The sequence below is a fragment of the Microplitis mediator genome, chromosome 9 (genome assembly GCF_029852145.1).
Source record: "Microplitis mediator isolate UGA2020A chromosome 9, iyMicMedi2.1, whole genome shotgun sequence".
Classification (NCBI taxonomy): domain Eukaryota; kingdom Metazoa; phylum Arthropoda; class Insecta; order Hymenoptera; family Braconidae; genus Microplitis; species Microplitis mediator.
Window position 1 is genome coordinate 4,524,413 of NC_079977.1, and position 15,082 is coordinate 4,539,494.

The 15,082-nt window shown below is 28.6% G+C and overlaps 1 protein-coding gene across 1 annotated transcript; it reads right to left on the reverse strand.

Annotated features, from left to right (window-relative positions):
• Positions 1-24: 24 nt before the first annotated feature.
• LOC130674998 (uncharacterized) lies at positions 25-11,369 on the reverse strand. Its single transcript, XM_057480454.1, has 14 exons — positions 11,209-11,369; positions 10,909-11,129; positions 10,609-10,800; positions 4,490-4,643; positions 4,190-4,410; positions 3,989-4,081; positions 3,508-3,607; positions 3,031-3,154; positions 2,825-2,945; positions 2,576-2,727; positions 1,024-1,073; positions 826-934; positions 589-732; positions 25-212 (listed from the first exon to the last, which is right to left on the reverse strand). The coding sequence occupies exons 1-14, from the start codon at positions 11,339-11,341 to the stop codon at positions 164-166; spliced, it is 1,863 nt and encodes a 620-aa protein (XP_057336437.1). The 5' UTR covers positions 11,342-11,369; the 3' UTR covers positions 25-163.
• Between the last annotated feature and the right edge of the window lie 3,713 nt (positions 11,370-15,082).

A 15,082-nucleotide genomic window follows, 5' to 3' on the forward strand; every position in this document is an offset into this window, starting at 1 on the left:
AATAACTAACGTAATATAAATTTTTTACTATTTTATTTCTTATTGTCAGAAGAATATCTAGTAAACTATTTGTCACAGTGCAAAACAAAAGAATATGAAGACAGTAACAAATATCACTCATCCGTAGGTTGGAAGGAGTTATTTATATTATTAATGTATGGCTTTAATGACTTCTTGGTTTGTTTCTATTGAAGGCAGAACAGTCATGAGTCCTAAACAAAAAGTAAATAATTTTTAATTACTGTTTAAATAAAAAAATCAATCAAGAGTCAATTAAAGTAGTACTGATTTAAAATTACTGTCAAAAATTTGATAGAAGTTTGCATGTGAGTAGACCAAGGTAGAAGAAAATCCATTAAAATTTTTATTGAGCTATAGTGTACCAGTAAAATAGAATGAAACCTGTGATTTCTCATAATGCCTTATGTTAAATGTATGAAATTCAAAATTTTACTGGTTTTTTGTAGCTGCTGATAAAGCTTAATTGATCTTTTCTTTTATAGTCTATTCATATGCCGAATTTAATTAATTTTCATGTTAAAATTTCAAGTTATAAGAAGTATAAAAATGTTTTAAAAGTTAATTTACATGAAATAGTGGGTCATCATATCGGCAATGCATCTCGACATCCACGGTAAATAGGTTCGTAATCTACCCTGCATTCTTGTATATTCTTCCGGAAATTCTGAGCATCTTTGGAGCTGATACTTGATACTATTCGTTGTAGCGAACCTTTAAAAATTCATAAATCATCATTATTTTTAACTATCATTTACATTATTAAATAAATAGCAGTATTTCTTTCAAAGCTTGTTAAATACTTACTTAGATATTAAATGCCAGAGTAAATAATCATTATGGAACTCCGAATATAGAGAAAACATAACTAACGGATGGTTAGTAACTTCACATATTGAATGTTTAAAGAAAGTCACTAAAACAGATAGAAATTCATTTTTAGGTAAAATTTATCTCACAATATAATGAAACTCCTAAATTATTCTTTTACAAAAGTAAACTTACTAGACGGTATTGCTCCATCTGATACGCTCACATCGTCGAATACTCGTCGCCTAATATTTAAAAATTGTCATTAACATTTTAACTTTTTTTAAGCTATATAGAGTAGTAATACTTTTTTTGATCATTTTTGGGCGAATTTTAGACACTTCGAAAATTTTAATAAAATAATTTTCAATAATTTCATTCAACGCATGCCTGATTATCGCGCCTTATCATATCTGCAAAACAAACCCTAAATGGCCGTTAATCGATCATTGGTTAATAGTTTTTTAAAAAGCAAATCACATCCTGTGTTCCTCAACTCTCTAAACATGAATTAGTGGAAATAAGTGAATATTCATTAATTTTATGTGCAAACCGAACCACTAATTTCAAAAAGTGGTTCGGTTGGCACTCAGAATTAGTGAATTCACTGATTTCACTTATTCATGTTTAAAGAGAATAGCGTTTGATTATGGGGGTCATAATCAAACGCATTTCAGTCTGTAATCACATTTTTCAAAGTCATTATTGACCGTTCTCAAAAACAAACTACTAAATGTATTTGAAAGCAATCAAGAACTGGTTACTTCTTCAGCAACGTTAAATGAGTATCGTAACAGATGCTGTCTACATTTATTGCAACTCGATGAAATCCAACATAGCGAATAATTTCATATATATGAATAATTACTATGAGTTATGTACATATATGTATGAATGATTTGATCCCTGGTGGAAATTTTTTGGACTTTTCTCTGAAAAAGTTTTCAGAACTTTGAAATGTCTTTAGAACTTTAGAACTGAGTTTTTCAGAGAAAATTCCGAAAAATTTCCACCAGGGATCTATGTAATTTTACTTGATTTGTGCGATTTGTATTGTTCGTAGATAATTTGAATAATTTATATATAATTTGTATAAGTAGCATATGTAGAATTTTACTGCAATATTTTTGCTCTGGTGTAAAAAGCTAATATAAAGTTAATGTTCTATGCTGATGTCACTACTCTATTGTTTGTACTTAAAACTGTTTGTAACATCGTTGTAATTTTCTGGTTTCGATCACAAGGAGCCTAGTTATATAACTCCATCTGATTTAGGGTTTACTTCACTGATATAATAATTCGGAAAAATCAGACATTTGTTGAATAAAGTATGATGTATAGCACGTGGACTGTTATTGTCCGTCAAACACAATGTTCTTAGCACTCGTTTCCGGTGCACCTACACGTATAAACTCACCTAGCCCACTTGCTATGCAATGTACTATTTTAAATATGTTCAAAGATACTTTTGTCACACTATTACAGTGCAAGTCTTTTCAATACTTTTTCATTAATTAAAATAAAGTATTATATGTCCAAAAATCGAGCAGTGGCCCTTCCTATTCAAACATTCCCATAAAATCCAATCAAATGCGACAAAAATCGCATGGAAACCAATACAGTCTATAGGATTCTATGCGGTTTTTCTCGCATTTGAGTGGATTCTATGGGAATTTTTAGATAGGAATAGATGGTACTTCTATCCTATATATTTTTATATTAAGGATATAGTTATGGATATATTTACCCTGCCATAAATATCACTATATCATTAGAAGTCAATCCAAATTCCAAGGCCTGGTTATTCACCATATCCATTACTCCACGATTCACGTCACTCATATAAATAGTCGTATCGACTGAGTCTTCGTCATCAACATAAGGCATAAATTTATCTCCCTAATAATAAAAACGTGATAATTATAATGCCGTATAGTAGTAATTGAATATAATTATTAGGATCTTTAAAATTGTAATATAAATTCAATACACTTACGGCCGATACAATCATTTTTTTAATAGTGAATGAAATTACTGGGTTTGAAAAAATTCCGAATAACATATCAATGTAGTGATAATACAAAAAGATGGGTCTCAATAAATCCTGTGGTGGCACACTATAGAATAAAAAATTTTTGTTAGCACATATTTTTCTTTGAATATTTATTTTAGAGAATCGTGAAATTAAAAGGATATAATTACATTCCATAATTGAGAATTCTGCCATCTATTACAGGCAATATATTTATGTGGACACGTTCTAAATTAGATCCTAAATTGTAATATTCTTGTGTATATGGATCCAAATAGAATTCTCGTTGAAGAGCTACATATATTAATATATATAATTATATAGTGTTTAATAATTGAATACTTATTGTAATAAAAATATAAAATAATACAGGGGAGAGTGGGGCGAAATGGGCCCCTTAAGAAAAAAGGCTTATATATAATATAAATGTCGGCCCATTTTGCCCCACTCTCTCCTACATTAATCAGACGGCATTAAAATAGAAAAATTCCGCGAAAAAAATTATAATTTAATGAAAAAAAAAAGTTGTTTTTAAAAATAACCAGGGAAATATTTCTTGTCAGATGATTTTTTCAGTCCAGTCTTTAGAGTTGACAATTAACTTTAATTTATTTAATGTTAAGATTTAAAATAATAAATTTGTTAACCTGTTCTATCGAGTGATGCAATTTGGGCATAAGCGTATAAAATTTCATCATTATGAAAATCTTGTATATATCTGAGCAGCATACCACCGATATTTCCTTCCTGAAAAATAATTATCAGTTTGATGACTTATAATCTCCATGTTTTATGAGTTTAAAAAGAGTTCGCAGATAATTTTTGTCCCAGTATTTCTTCTAAATGAAAGCTCATTCTCTGGATACCGACACCGAAGAAAAAAGATTTCTTTGCGCAAGAAAAATTTTTCATTATGAAATGAAAACATAAAATTTCTCAGGGCAAGTAAAATAATTTTGGCGCCAAAAAGTCCTTTTTTTCTGTGCACTCAAACTCAAGTGTTCTTCGATCTATATTGTACAAGTACAATAAAGACAGTTCCGTTCGTCCACCCAAGTGCGAGAGAGAAAAAAATGCAAACCCTTTTTAATAAAAAAAAAAGAAGTTATGTAAAATTTTATACATTACCACAATCATACGTGAACCCATTCGATAAAGAGCAATAGCTGCTCGATTATCGTAATTGTGGTACAATGTGAAATTTTTAAATTCCGGAACAAACTAAATAATTGTAAAAATAAAATATAAATTATGCATTGTAAGTACAAGAAGAAATATATACATATATATTCAAATTTAAATTCTATTTGCATAAAATTTTTGTATTACATCTCCTAGTTTTTTAGTCTCCTCATTATTCCAATGATCACGATCATCCCCACGTCCTCTTCGAGCGAAAGTAATTGGTGTATCAGGATTAATTAACATTTGCTCAGTTTTAGTCAATTCCATTCTAAAACGACCTGGCAGCTCAGGATTTTTCATTATAAATCTCAATGTATTATCTGTTGCCTCTATTTCAGATATTTCAACAAATACGCAACTTATAACTGTAATTATATAAATTGGAAGATAAGAAATTATTTCAATAGCAATAATGTAAAATGAATAATAAATTTATAAATTTACCCTGCAGATCATAGACTATCATATTATTATCCGTTATCGCGCCACATTTATTGTTTTTATCCTTATAAAACATCGCATTTGTATTGATAATACAAAATGCACATAAAAATAGTGCGTTGGTGATAAGTTTCATCTTTATTGCTATTGTTTGCTGCTATGCGGTGATACTCCTTAATAACTAAAATATCAAAATTGTTAATAAAAATCTCATAGGGATGCAATATAAACATACAGACTGATAAAAAAAATAACTTCAGTAAAAATAATATTTTCTTTAGTTGATCAGTAAGAAAGAAGGAGAAATGACCGGGGTATGATTAAGCTCGTAAATTTTAGGGAAAAAAATTTAATTTTTCTTGACAATTTTTCATGGCGTATGCATGAAATTGAAATTTTTATTTGGATTTATCAAACCTTTTTATTTTGACCTGATAAATTTTTTTAATATTTTTAAATTTTAATTTGCAAATTGGGAATTGAAAGATTGATATTCAAATTCAATGTTTTTTTCCATGAGTTCTAAAAAAAAAAAAAAATATAATAAAGGCTAGTGCGTACTTAAGAAATATTGTATTATCGTATTAGATAAACATTTTCCTAATGGTTAACATATAAAGATAAAGATATGTTGCTTAGTACTTAATTTTTACAATAACATGATAAACGGAATTATCAATAATATAACAATAAAGCAAATGTCATTAAAAAAATATTAGAAAATTTATAGTTAATGCCACCATATCGATACCGCAAAGAGTATGTCGTTAAATGAAGGTCACAAACAATTCAGAGACGATTAAATAAATATGATCAATTGATAAGACTACCCTGTAAAAAATTTTTGGTGTGAATATGATCTCCAAGGAATTTACATGGAATCCTTGGTGTAAATTGACGGTGTGAAATTTTCATGGTGTAAAATACAGTCGACTGTCGTAAGCCTGGTCTAGGGGACAGGCGAAGTTTTTCTTGTAATTTTAGTCTACCACCGCGCATTTAGTTTTGATCTCGACTACTCGTTATAAGCCTGTGTTTATTTTATATCATTTTAAACGTCATATTTACGGTTTGTCACATGCGCCAGTATCCCGATTTTTCTAGTGCTTATAGCGGTAAAATAAATACTTATCTTTTTACACAAATAATAAATATGATGACAAGGGTATTAGTTACAGTAATAATAATAATAATTGTTATTGATCAACATAATGCTCAATAAAACTTCTAAAATGTAACAGAAGCTTTAATTGTAATTAATCATTACAATTATCAACAATAAATAATATTTAACTTTTGATATTTTGTTCCTATTGTTAGTTTATAATTTATCGAATTTTAACGGAGGCTTATAACGGGATTCCTGCTACGAAACTCAAAAAGTGGATAAGTGGGTGCTGTTTGGACTCAGTACCTGCCGATCGCGAGGTAAAAGCTTACGGGCAACAGAAGTTTTAATTGTAACCCTAGCGGATCCGAATTACCGTAAATTACAGTAATTTGCTGTAAATTACCGCAAGCTACCGTAAATTACCGTCTCGGCGGCAAATTTGCGGTAAATTTTCGGTTTTCCAACCGCAATTTAACGTAATTTATATGGCATTCCGAAGAATTGCCGTGAAAAATACGATATTTTACCGTAAATTACGGTAATCCGCTGTAAATTATGGTAACTTACCGTAAATTGGTGTAATTTACCGTAATTCGAATCCGCTAGGGAATTAATGAATACAATTATAACATTGAATCATTTGTAACTAATTACTCGCTTCGAATCGAGAAAATTCCGATCAGCTTTCAAATATTCTATTTATATTTAGTGGAGAGCTTAGTTTTTTAAAGTAACCAAAAGTAATTTCTTAGATTTGTGTCTACACGGAAAAAAATGAACAATATAAATTGAGAACGACAAGTAATATAATGATAAAGTGATCAGTAAATACTATCATTCTAAATAGTAATTTTTTAATTTATAATTAAAACGTGAATAATTACAGGATAAGTATGAAAATTTATTGTCTATAAAAGAAAAATTACTATTTGAACTTTAAAAATCGTAACGAATACTTGAAAAATAAACGACACGAATTATAAAATTTATTATTTTGAATGTTAAAATTCCCCATATTGACACCCAGGTTCCGGATTATAATTTCAAACACTAATTTTTAAAGTTTATTTTTTTCCGCGTAAGCTCTATTTCGTAGATTTGTGTCTAAGCTCTATTTACCTCTAACAAAAATTTGAATTATTGGAAAAAACGTTTTAATTTTAAGTCGTTGGAAAGCAAAATTGAAAAATTTACGAAAGTTCACGAATTATTCGGAAATTCAAATTGTTCGATTCGATTCGATACCAATAATTCGTAAGTTCGAACTATTCACACACCCCTAGTAATAAGAACTTATTACATATTCAATAATAAAAACTTACTTATGCAGCTTACAGTTTTACTTTTGTAATAAAAAAAATCGTATGTGTTGTAATTATTGAACAAAAATTATATTTATGTCTAAAGTTACGTTTGAACTGAATCTATATATACTTATACGCAATTTTTTTCCCGCACGATTTTGCCATTAATAAAAAAGCTTAAAAAAATTATGTGACAATGAGTCATTGGATGCACACCAAAGTTTCCACTATTTTTTTTATTTATTTATTTATTTTTTTTTTTTTGTGATAAAGAAATAATATAATTTATCATCAAGGAAAATTCCCAAGAAAATTTCAAAAACAAATGACTCAGCAGGCAGCTTAAAAACTTAGCTATGAATTTTGTTAAGCTTCAGAATATTTAATTGATATCTAACCGACTAGATAATTAAGAGTTCATATATATTACACACATATATTAATTAAGTGTAATGAAGAATTTAAATACTTACAATTACTGGAATTCTTCAGAACAAAGCCGAGTAATCCCGAGTCAAAATTAAAAAACTAGATTCAGCCTCCAAATTCTACTCGAGGGTAAGGAGGCTGAAATTAGTTTTTTAGATAAGCCCAAGCTGTACAACGAAACCTTAATTTCAGCCTAAACTTGGTATTTTTGTCCGCTTTTACCAAGTTTAGGCTGAAATTAGTATTACAGAACCCTAAAATGACCCTCCAAAGCCTACAATTTGAATCAGGTGCGGGGAAAGAAGGGAAAGGAGAAGGAATGGAAATCAAAATGGCTGCCGGGAGCGGGAAAAATTTAAAATTTTAAAATTATTTTTTTATTTATTAATTATAATTTTCAGAAATTTGAACAAAATATAACTAAAATTATCAAATTACTTTAGAAAGAGAAGACGCAAAAATTGAGCCATTTCTGTATTTTTTTTTTTTTTTTTTTTTTTTTTTTGATGATGCATCAGATTTTCGATCATATTAATTTCTAACCGAGTCGAAATTTTTAATTTAGGGAAAAAACGCTATAAATATCAACCGAACGCACACGATTCAGTGGGATTCGAACCCGGGACCTAACGAACGAAAGACCGACGCTTTAACGACTAGGCTACGCTACCGACAGTGACTGCTAAGTTTACTTGTGCTATATGAGATTGTAAGGATAACTCACTTTTGAAACAGCAAAATATAATTGAAAATCTATTATTAGTAATAACAAAAAAATTTCTTATTTTTTTTTCGTGTGCTATATAATCCTGCGTGTAAGTAATTGTGATATGTGTAATTTTGGTTATATAGTTATGTATAAAATTATTTAAAAAATATATAGGCTCTATATATGGCCATGTACCCCCATGAAAAAAATTTATAGAAAAAATATATTTTTCATATTCAAAAATGTATTAAAAATATATCTTAGAATATGTAAAAAATACATGTATAAAAATATATTTGTAAATATAACAAAAATATAGGTATGGTGAGATAAAAAAATATATTCGTAATAGGGGAGGGTGGGGCAGAGCGGCCCCCCTAAGCCAATTATTATTTTTTGTGGCTTTCAACCATAAGATCACTTTACTTTTGTCCTATTTCGAACAAATTTATGGACATTTTGCCAAAATTCTGAAAATTTTTTTTTTTTTGTGGGGCAGAGCGGCCCCCCTTCAAAAAGTGATAAAAAAATTTTTTTTTTCGTTTTTTTTTTTTTTAAATTGTTTTCATCATTAAGAATGTATTTCTTTCTCTTGACAACTATTTTTGGTTTTATATTACTCGAAAAAAATTTTTTAAAGCGTAAAAAATCGTTCACTCTCGATTACCTTAATTACTAATTGTTATTTAATAAAAAAAAAAATCGATTCTATAATTTTACTTTATTTCAAAAATTTATCACCTAAAAAAAAAAATTTAATTTTTATGAATTTTTAGTGACCAAATTTGCCTCTTACATAGAGAAACGGCCGAAAAATATGAAAAAATAATTTTTTCGAAAGTTTCGGCTGGTCCATTTTGCCCCAGGTGTTATGCGTAGGGCTAGAAATGTGGAATTATGATAATTTTTTTTTAATTTGACGATAAAAATATGAAAAAATCACTTTTTCAAAATTTTAGGCTTGTCCATTTTGCCCCAAATGTTATGCGTAGGGGTAAAAATGCGCAAACATATCGGATTTATAGTAATTAGTCGAAAAAAAAAAAAATTTTTTTTTGGTCAAAATTTCAGGGGGGCCGCTCTGCCCCATGGGGGCCACTCTGCCCCACCCTCCCCTATATTTTAAATTTATAAAAAATATAATTATCAAAATATTAAAAAATTATATAAAAATATGTTTTTCTGTTAATCAACAACATAGAAAAAGAAATATAAAAAGTTTATGTAAAAAACATATTTTTTATATGTTTTTCCTTACATTGTTGATTAACAATTGTAGATTGACGAAATTCTATGTTCCATGAAATCGTAAAATTAACCTACTTATACTCTTAGTAGGCTGAAGTACCGAAAAATAGGGTTTTAAAGCGATCTTAGGTTTTGGAGGTTGAAAATATTATTCTAAAACACGAATTTCGGCCTCCATACCCTAGTTTGAGTATAGTGAGGGTCAAAATAGTATTTCACATTCAGCGGTAGGTACAACATCAAAAGAAATGAGGTTTTTGAGGCTCGAATTAGTGTTTTAATTTTGACTCGGGAATTTTTGGAATAGTCATAGATTTAATTGATTTTCAAATGCTATGTGATTAAAGAAATCACATTCTTTATACCTTTATTATTATCTATTGCAACCAATAAAAAAGTTCGATTAATCACGTGGAAATGCCTTGAGGTATTTAAAGAATTAATAGTTTTGAAATTGATAAAACTTAATGGATCTCTAGATCTAGAAGGATAAAGCACGAGGTCTGAAGATTGATATATATATCATATACTTACATACATACACAGAAAAAAAGGATTTCTTGGCGCAAAAAATTTTTTCTTGTTCTAAGAAAATTTTTACTTGACTCAAGAAATTTTTTATATCATAAAGTGAAAACAAAACTTTTCTTGGGATAAGAAAAAATTTTCTCGGAACAAGAAAAAAATTTTTTAGGCGAGAAAAAAATTCTTGAGCCAAGAAAAATTTTTGTCTTCAATTCATAATACAAAATATTTCTTGCGCCAAGAAATTCTTTTTTTCTGTGTATGTATATTAACATATATGAGCTGAGTATTTCAAAATACATGCTCCTGATAACCATTTTAGTATTAGATAAATACAAAATAGTTTTTAAAAACATGTGAAAAAATAAAGAAATAAATAAAACGCTTTATTAGAAAAATCTGATAGGACAAATATACACATAAAATCTCTGAGGATCAATAATCAGATTTTACATGTATATTTGTGGATATTTTTGTATTTTTTATCGGAATTAACGAGATCTTTCTAGTAGGGACAAGCAATTTTTTAAGGAGCCGTTTTGAGTAATGAACGGAAAAACCCCAAAGTCATAAAATAAAATGTGATATTGGGCCCTATCCAAAAGTTCCTGTAGAATCGATTAAAAAAAATCCATCACCGTCTCAAAAAATCTTTAGAATATCCATCGAAAGAGTGTAGAAAACCAGGACTTGTCACTATTTAAGAAAATCCATAGAAAATCCAAAAATTTCTCAGGGCAAGTAAAAAATTTTGGCGCCAAGAGATTGGCAAAACCTCCATTTACTGTATAAGTACAATAAAGACAGTTCCGTTCGTCCACCCAAGTGCGAGAGAGAAAAAAATGCAAACTCTTTTTAATAAAAAAAAGAAGTTATGTAAAATTTTATACATTACCACAATCATATGTGAACCCATTTGATAAAGAGCAATAGCTGCTCGATTATCGTAATTGTGGTACAATGTGAAATTTTTAAATTCCGGAACAAACTAAATAATTGTAAAAATGAAGTATAAATTATGCATTGTAAGTACAAAAAGAAATATATACATATATATTCAAATTTAAATTCTATTTGCATAAAATTTTTGTATTACGTCTCCTAGTTTTTTAGTCTCCTCATTATTCCAATGATCACGATTATCTCCACGTCCTCTTCGAGCAAAAGTAATTGGTGTATCAGGATTAATTAACATTTGCTCAGTTTTATTCAATTCCATTCTAAAAAGACCTGGCAGCTCAGGATTTTTCATTATAAATTTCAATGTATTTCCTGTTGCCTCTATTTCAGATATTTCAACAAATACGCAACTTACAACTGTAATTATATAAATTGGAAGATAATAAATTATTTCAATAGCAATAATGTAAAATGAATAATAAATTTATAAATTTACCCTGCAAATCATAGGCTATCATATTATTATCCGTTATCGCGGCACATTTATTGTTTTCATCCTTATAAAACATCGCATTTGTATTGATAATACAAAATGCACATAAAAATAGTGCGTTGATGATAAGTTTCATCTTTCTTGCTTTTGTTTGCTGCTGTATGGTGATACTCCTCAATAACTAAAATATTAAAATTATTTATAAAAATCTCATAGGGATGCAATATAAACATACAGACTGATAAAAAAAATAACTTCTGTAAAATAATATTTCTTTAGTTGATCAGTAAGAAAGAAGGAGAAATGACCAGGGTATGATGGGTAAGCTCGTAAATTTTATAGAAAAAAATTTGATTTTTCATTGCTTATGCATGAAATTAAAATTTTTATTTCGATTTATTAAACTATTTCATTTTGACCTGATAAATTTTTTTTATATTTATAACTTCTAATTCTAAACGAATATTTACGTGGGCTTTTAACATTTTTTTGTCGGAAATTCACCGCTCTACAAAAAAGGTCTCTATAATTTTTTTGATAAATTCAACCGTTTAAGAGATATTTAAGCTCGAAAAAAGAGAAATTTTTTATATCATCAGAGCAAGATTTTGTGTTGGTTTGTGAAACTTTTCTTTTAACTTAAAGCTTAAATATTTCTTAAACGGTTGAGTTTATCAAAAAAATTATAGAGACCTTTTTTGTAGAGTGGTAAATTTCCGACAAAAAAATGTTAAAAGCCTACGTAAATATTCGTTTGCTGGAGAGTTATAGAATTTTAATCGAAAAACATTCATTTTTAAATCTATCAACTTTGAGCTTCGATATCACTCAAATGGTTGGATTTAGGGAAAAAGTGTTGGATACCTTTTTTGAAGAGCAATAAATTTCCTACAAGAAAGTTTACAGCGCTTAATTTTATGTCTAGGTGTTAGAGAGTTATAAAATTTCAAACAAAAACGCAAATTTTTTTAAACAAATCTAACTTTGACTTTCAATATCTCTTAAACAGTTGGATTCACGAAAAAAACATAAGAGACCTTCTTTGAAGAGCGGGAAATTTCCTACAAAAATGTGTATTAGTCATTACTGTGCACTCATTTTTAAGCAAGTAATTACATTTTTCTCATTGTACTGAAATGAGAATGTATCATTACTTAGGCAGGGTTAAACGGCATTAGAATAAACTTTTTTATTTTTTTTTATTATTTTTGGATCACAAATATATGATTTATATCATACCCAAGTAATAAAATCTAATTTGGTAAATAACGGACACTCTAATATAGATATACAGTTTGCATGGAGTGGCTGCTTCTCAATTCTTTTCAATCAGTATTTTTAACCAGGGTATAGAAAGTATTCAAAAAGATTCAATTCTCATCTTTTTCAATACTTTTCAATGAATATTTTTAATCAGGGTTCTTATTACCAGAGGTTTGTGAATAGTTCGAACTTACGAATTATTGGTATTGAATCGAATCGAACAATTCGAATTTCCGAATAATTCATGAGTATTCGTAAATTATTTTAATTTCGCTTTTGAACGACTTAACAATATAATATTTTTTGCAATGATTCAAATTTTTGTCAGAGAAGAACTTAGACACAAATCTACAATATTATTTTAATTGTTTTTCTAGTATATAGCCGTAGTAACGGCCTTTTACACTTTTTGAATTTATATCGCAAATGCTTTACTTCTCTTTCTGCCTTCATTGTGCGGCTGTGGGCCGACTTGTGCTTATACTGTACTGCATCATTACGGTGATGCCCTACAACCTTCCTTGTGCAATAAAGGTGTAGTGGCGTAGGGAAACCACAGAGAAAACCTAGCCAGTACACTTTCGGTTTGGGTGAAGCTCCAGTGATCGATAAAATTCCCATTTTACCGATCACTGGATCTTCATCCCGCGCCTAACGGTCAGAGACCTTCGTTCGAACCCAACGCGTGGCTAAACGATCACCCAGCCAAGTAGTGGCCATGCTCAATGCTACTTAATTTCGGTGATCGCCCGAGCCACGCGCGTGCCGAACGGCTGCCTCAGCCGCTTCACAAATCTACAATAAAGATTACTTTTGGTTACTTTATAAAACTAAGCTCTCCACTAAATAAAAATAGAATATTTGAAAGCTGATCGGAATTTTCTCGTTTCGAATATAATTGTATAATCATTCATTATAATTAAAGCTTTTTATTGTTCGAAATAATTTTTAAATTTCAAAATCATAAAAAGCATAAAATTTTATTAAGATAAAAAAAATTTCATTAGCTCATTCTATTTGAAATTACTTAGAAAATAAATATTTGAAGTCAAGAATGAGAAAAAAAACTCATAGCGCGGGTGCTGAAGGGTTAATAAAAAAAAACATTCAAAAATTATATGTGACAATGAATCATTGGATGCACACTAAAGCTCAAAGTATTTGTTTATTTATTTTTTTTTTTGATAAATAAATAATATAATTTATCATCGAGAAAAATTCCCAAGAAAATTTCAAAAACAAATGACTCAGCAGGCCGCTTAAAAACTTTGCTATAAATTTTGTTAAGCTTTAAGATATTTAATTGATATCTAACCGACTAGACAATTAAGGGTTCATATATTAATTAAGTGTAATAAAGAATTTAAATACTTACAATTGCTGGAATTCTTCAAAACAAAGTCGAGTAATTATTAGAATAGTCGTAGAATTAATTCAGATTTTCGAATGCTATGTGAACAAGAAATCACGTTCTTTTATACGGTTATTATTATCTGTTGCAGCCAATAAAAAAAGTTCGTTTGATCACGTGGAAATGCCTTGAGGTAAGGAAGACCGGGGTAAGGCGGCCCCTCTAAGCCGATTATTAGTTTTTGTGGCTTTCAACCACCAGATCACTTTACTTTTGTTCTATTTTGAACAAATTTATGGACATGTTGCCGAAACTCTGAAAAGAAAATTATTTTTTTTGGGCAAAGAGGCCCCCCTCTAAAAAATGATAATTTTTTTTTTTTTTTTAATTGTTTTTATCATTAAAAATGTATTTATTTCTCTTGACAACTAGTTTTATTTTTGTATTACTCAGAAAAAAATTTTCAATCACTAATCATTATATAATTAATAAAAAAAAAAAAAATCAATATTTCTTATTTGTCATTATTTTTAAGCTAAAAAAAACGTGTTTTTAATTGTTTAGATAGCAGATAATTTTTCTATATTTGAAAAATATGATACTGAAGTTAGCCAACGTCTAATAATTTTTGAATTTTTTTTTAAAACAGTAAATCATAAAAAAAAAATATTTGATAAAATTGCACCTACAGTTTTTAAATTTTCTACAGGTGTATGTTTTTATTTTTCTAATTCATTTGGTGAAAAAAAAATCCAAAAATTTTTAATTGTCTGTTAATTTCTGGATCATTAAAAAATTTTATCAATTAAAAAAATTGTTATTATTTTCAAATACTTTTGGTGGCCAAGTTTGCCCCAGCTATAGAAAATCAGCCGAAAAATGGATAAATATATTAAATTTTTTTTAATTTGATGATAAAAATGTGAAAAATTCATTTTTTCATAATTTTCGGCTGGTCCATTTTGCCCCGGATGTCATGCGTAGGGCTAAAAATACGCAAATGAATCGAGTTTATGGTAATTAGACGAAAAAAAAAAAATTTTTTTTGATCAAAATTTAAGGGGGGCCACCTTGCCCCGGTCTCCGCTATTTAAAAAATTAATAGTTTTGAAATTTATAATACTTAATGGATTCTAGATCTATAGAAGCATATAACACTCAAGGTCTGAAGATATATATATAAATATACGAGCTGAGTATTTCAAAATACATACTCCTGATAACCATTTTAGTAGTTGATAGATACAAAATAGTTTTTAAAAA

Bases quoted from the DNA above. Each gene is read 5' to 3' on its own strand.
- LOC130674998 (XM_057480454.1), bottom strand. From the start codon at position 11,341: ATGAAACTTATCATCAACGCACTATTTTTATGTGCATTTTGTATTATC. The intron at 4,644-10,608 runs GTACTTATACAG...ATCACCGCATAG, and splicing joins CGAACGGAACTGTCTTTATT to CAGCAAACAATAGCAATAAA. The intron at 2,946-3,030 runs GTAATTATATCC...TTTATTCTATAG, and splicing joins AGAATTCTCAATTATGGAAT to TGTGCCACCACAGGATTTAT.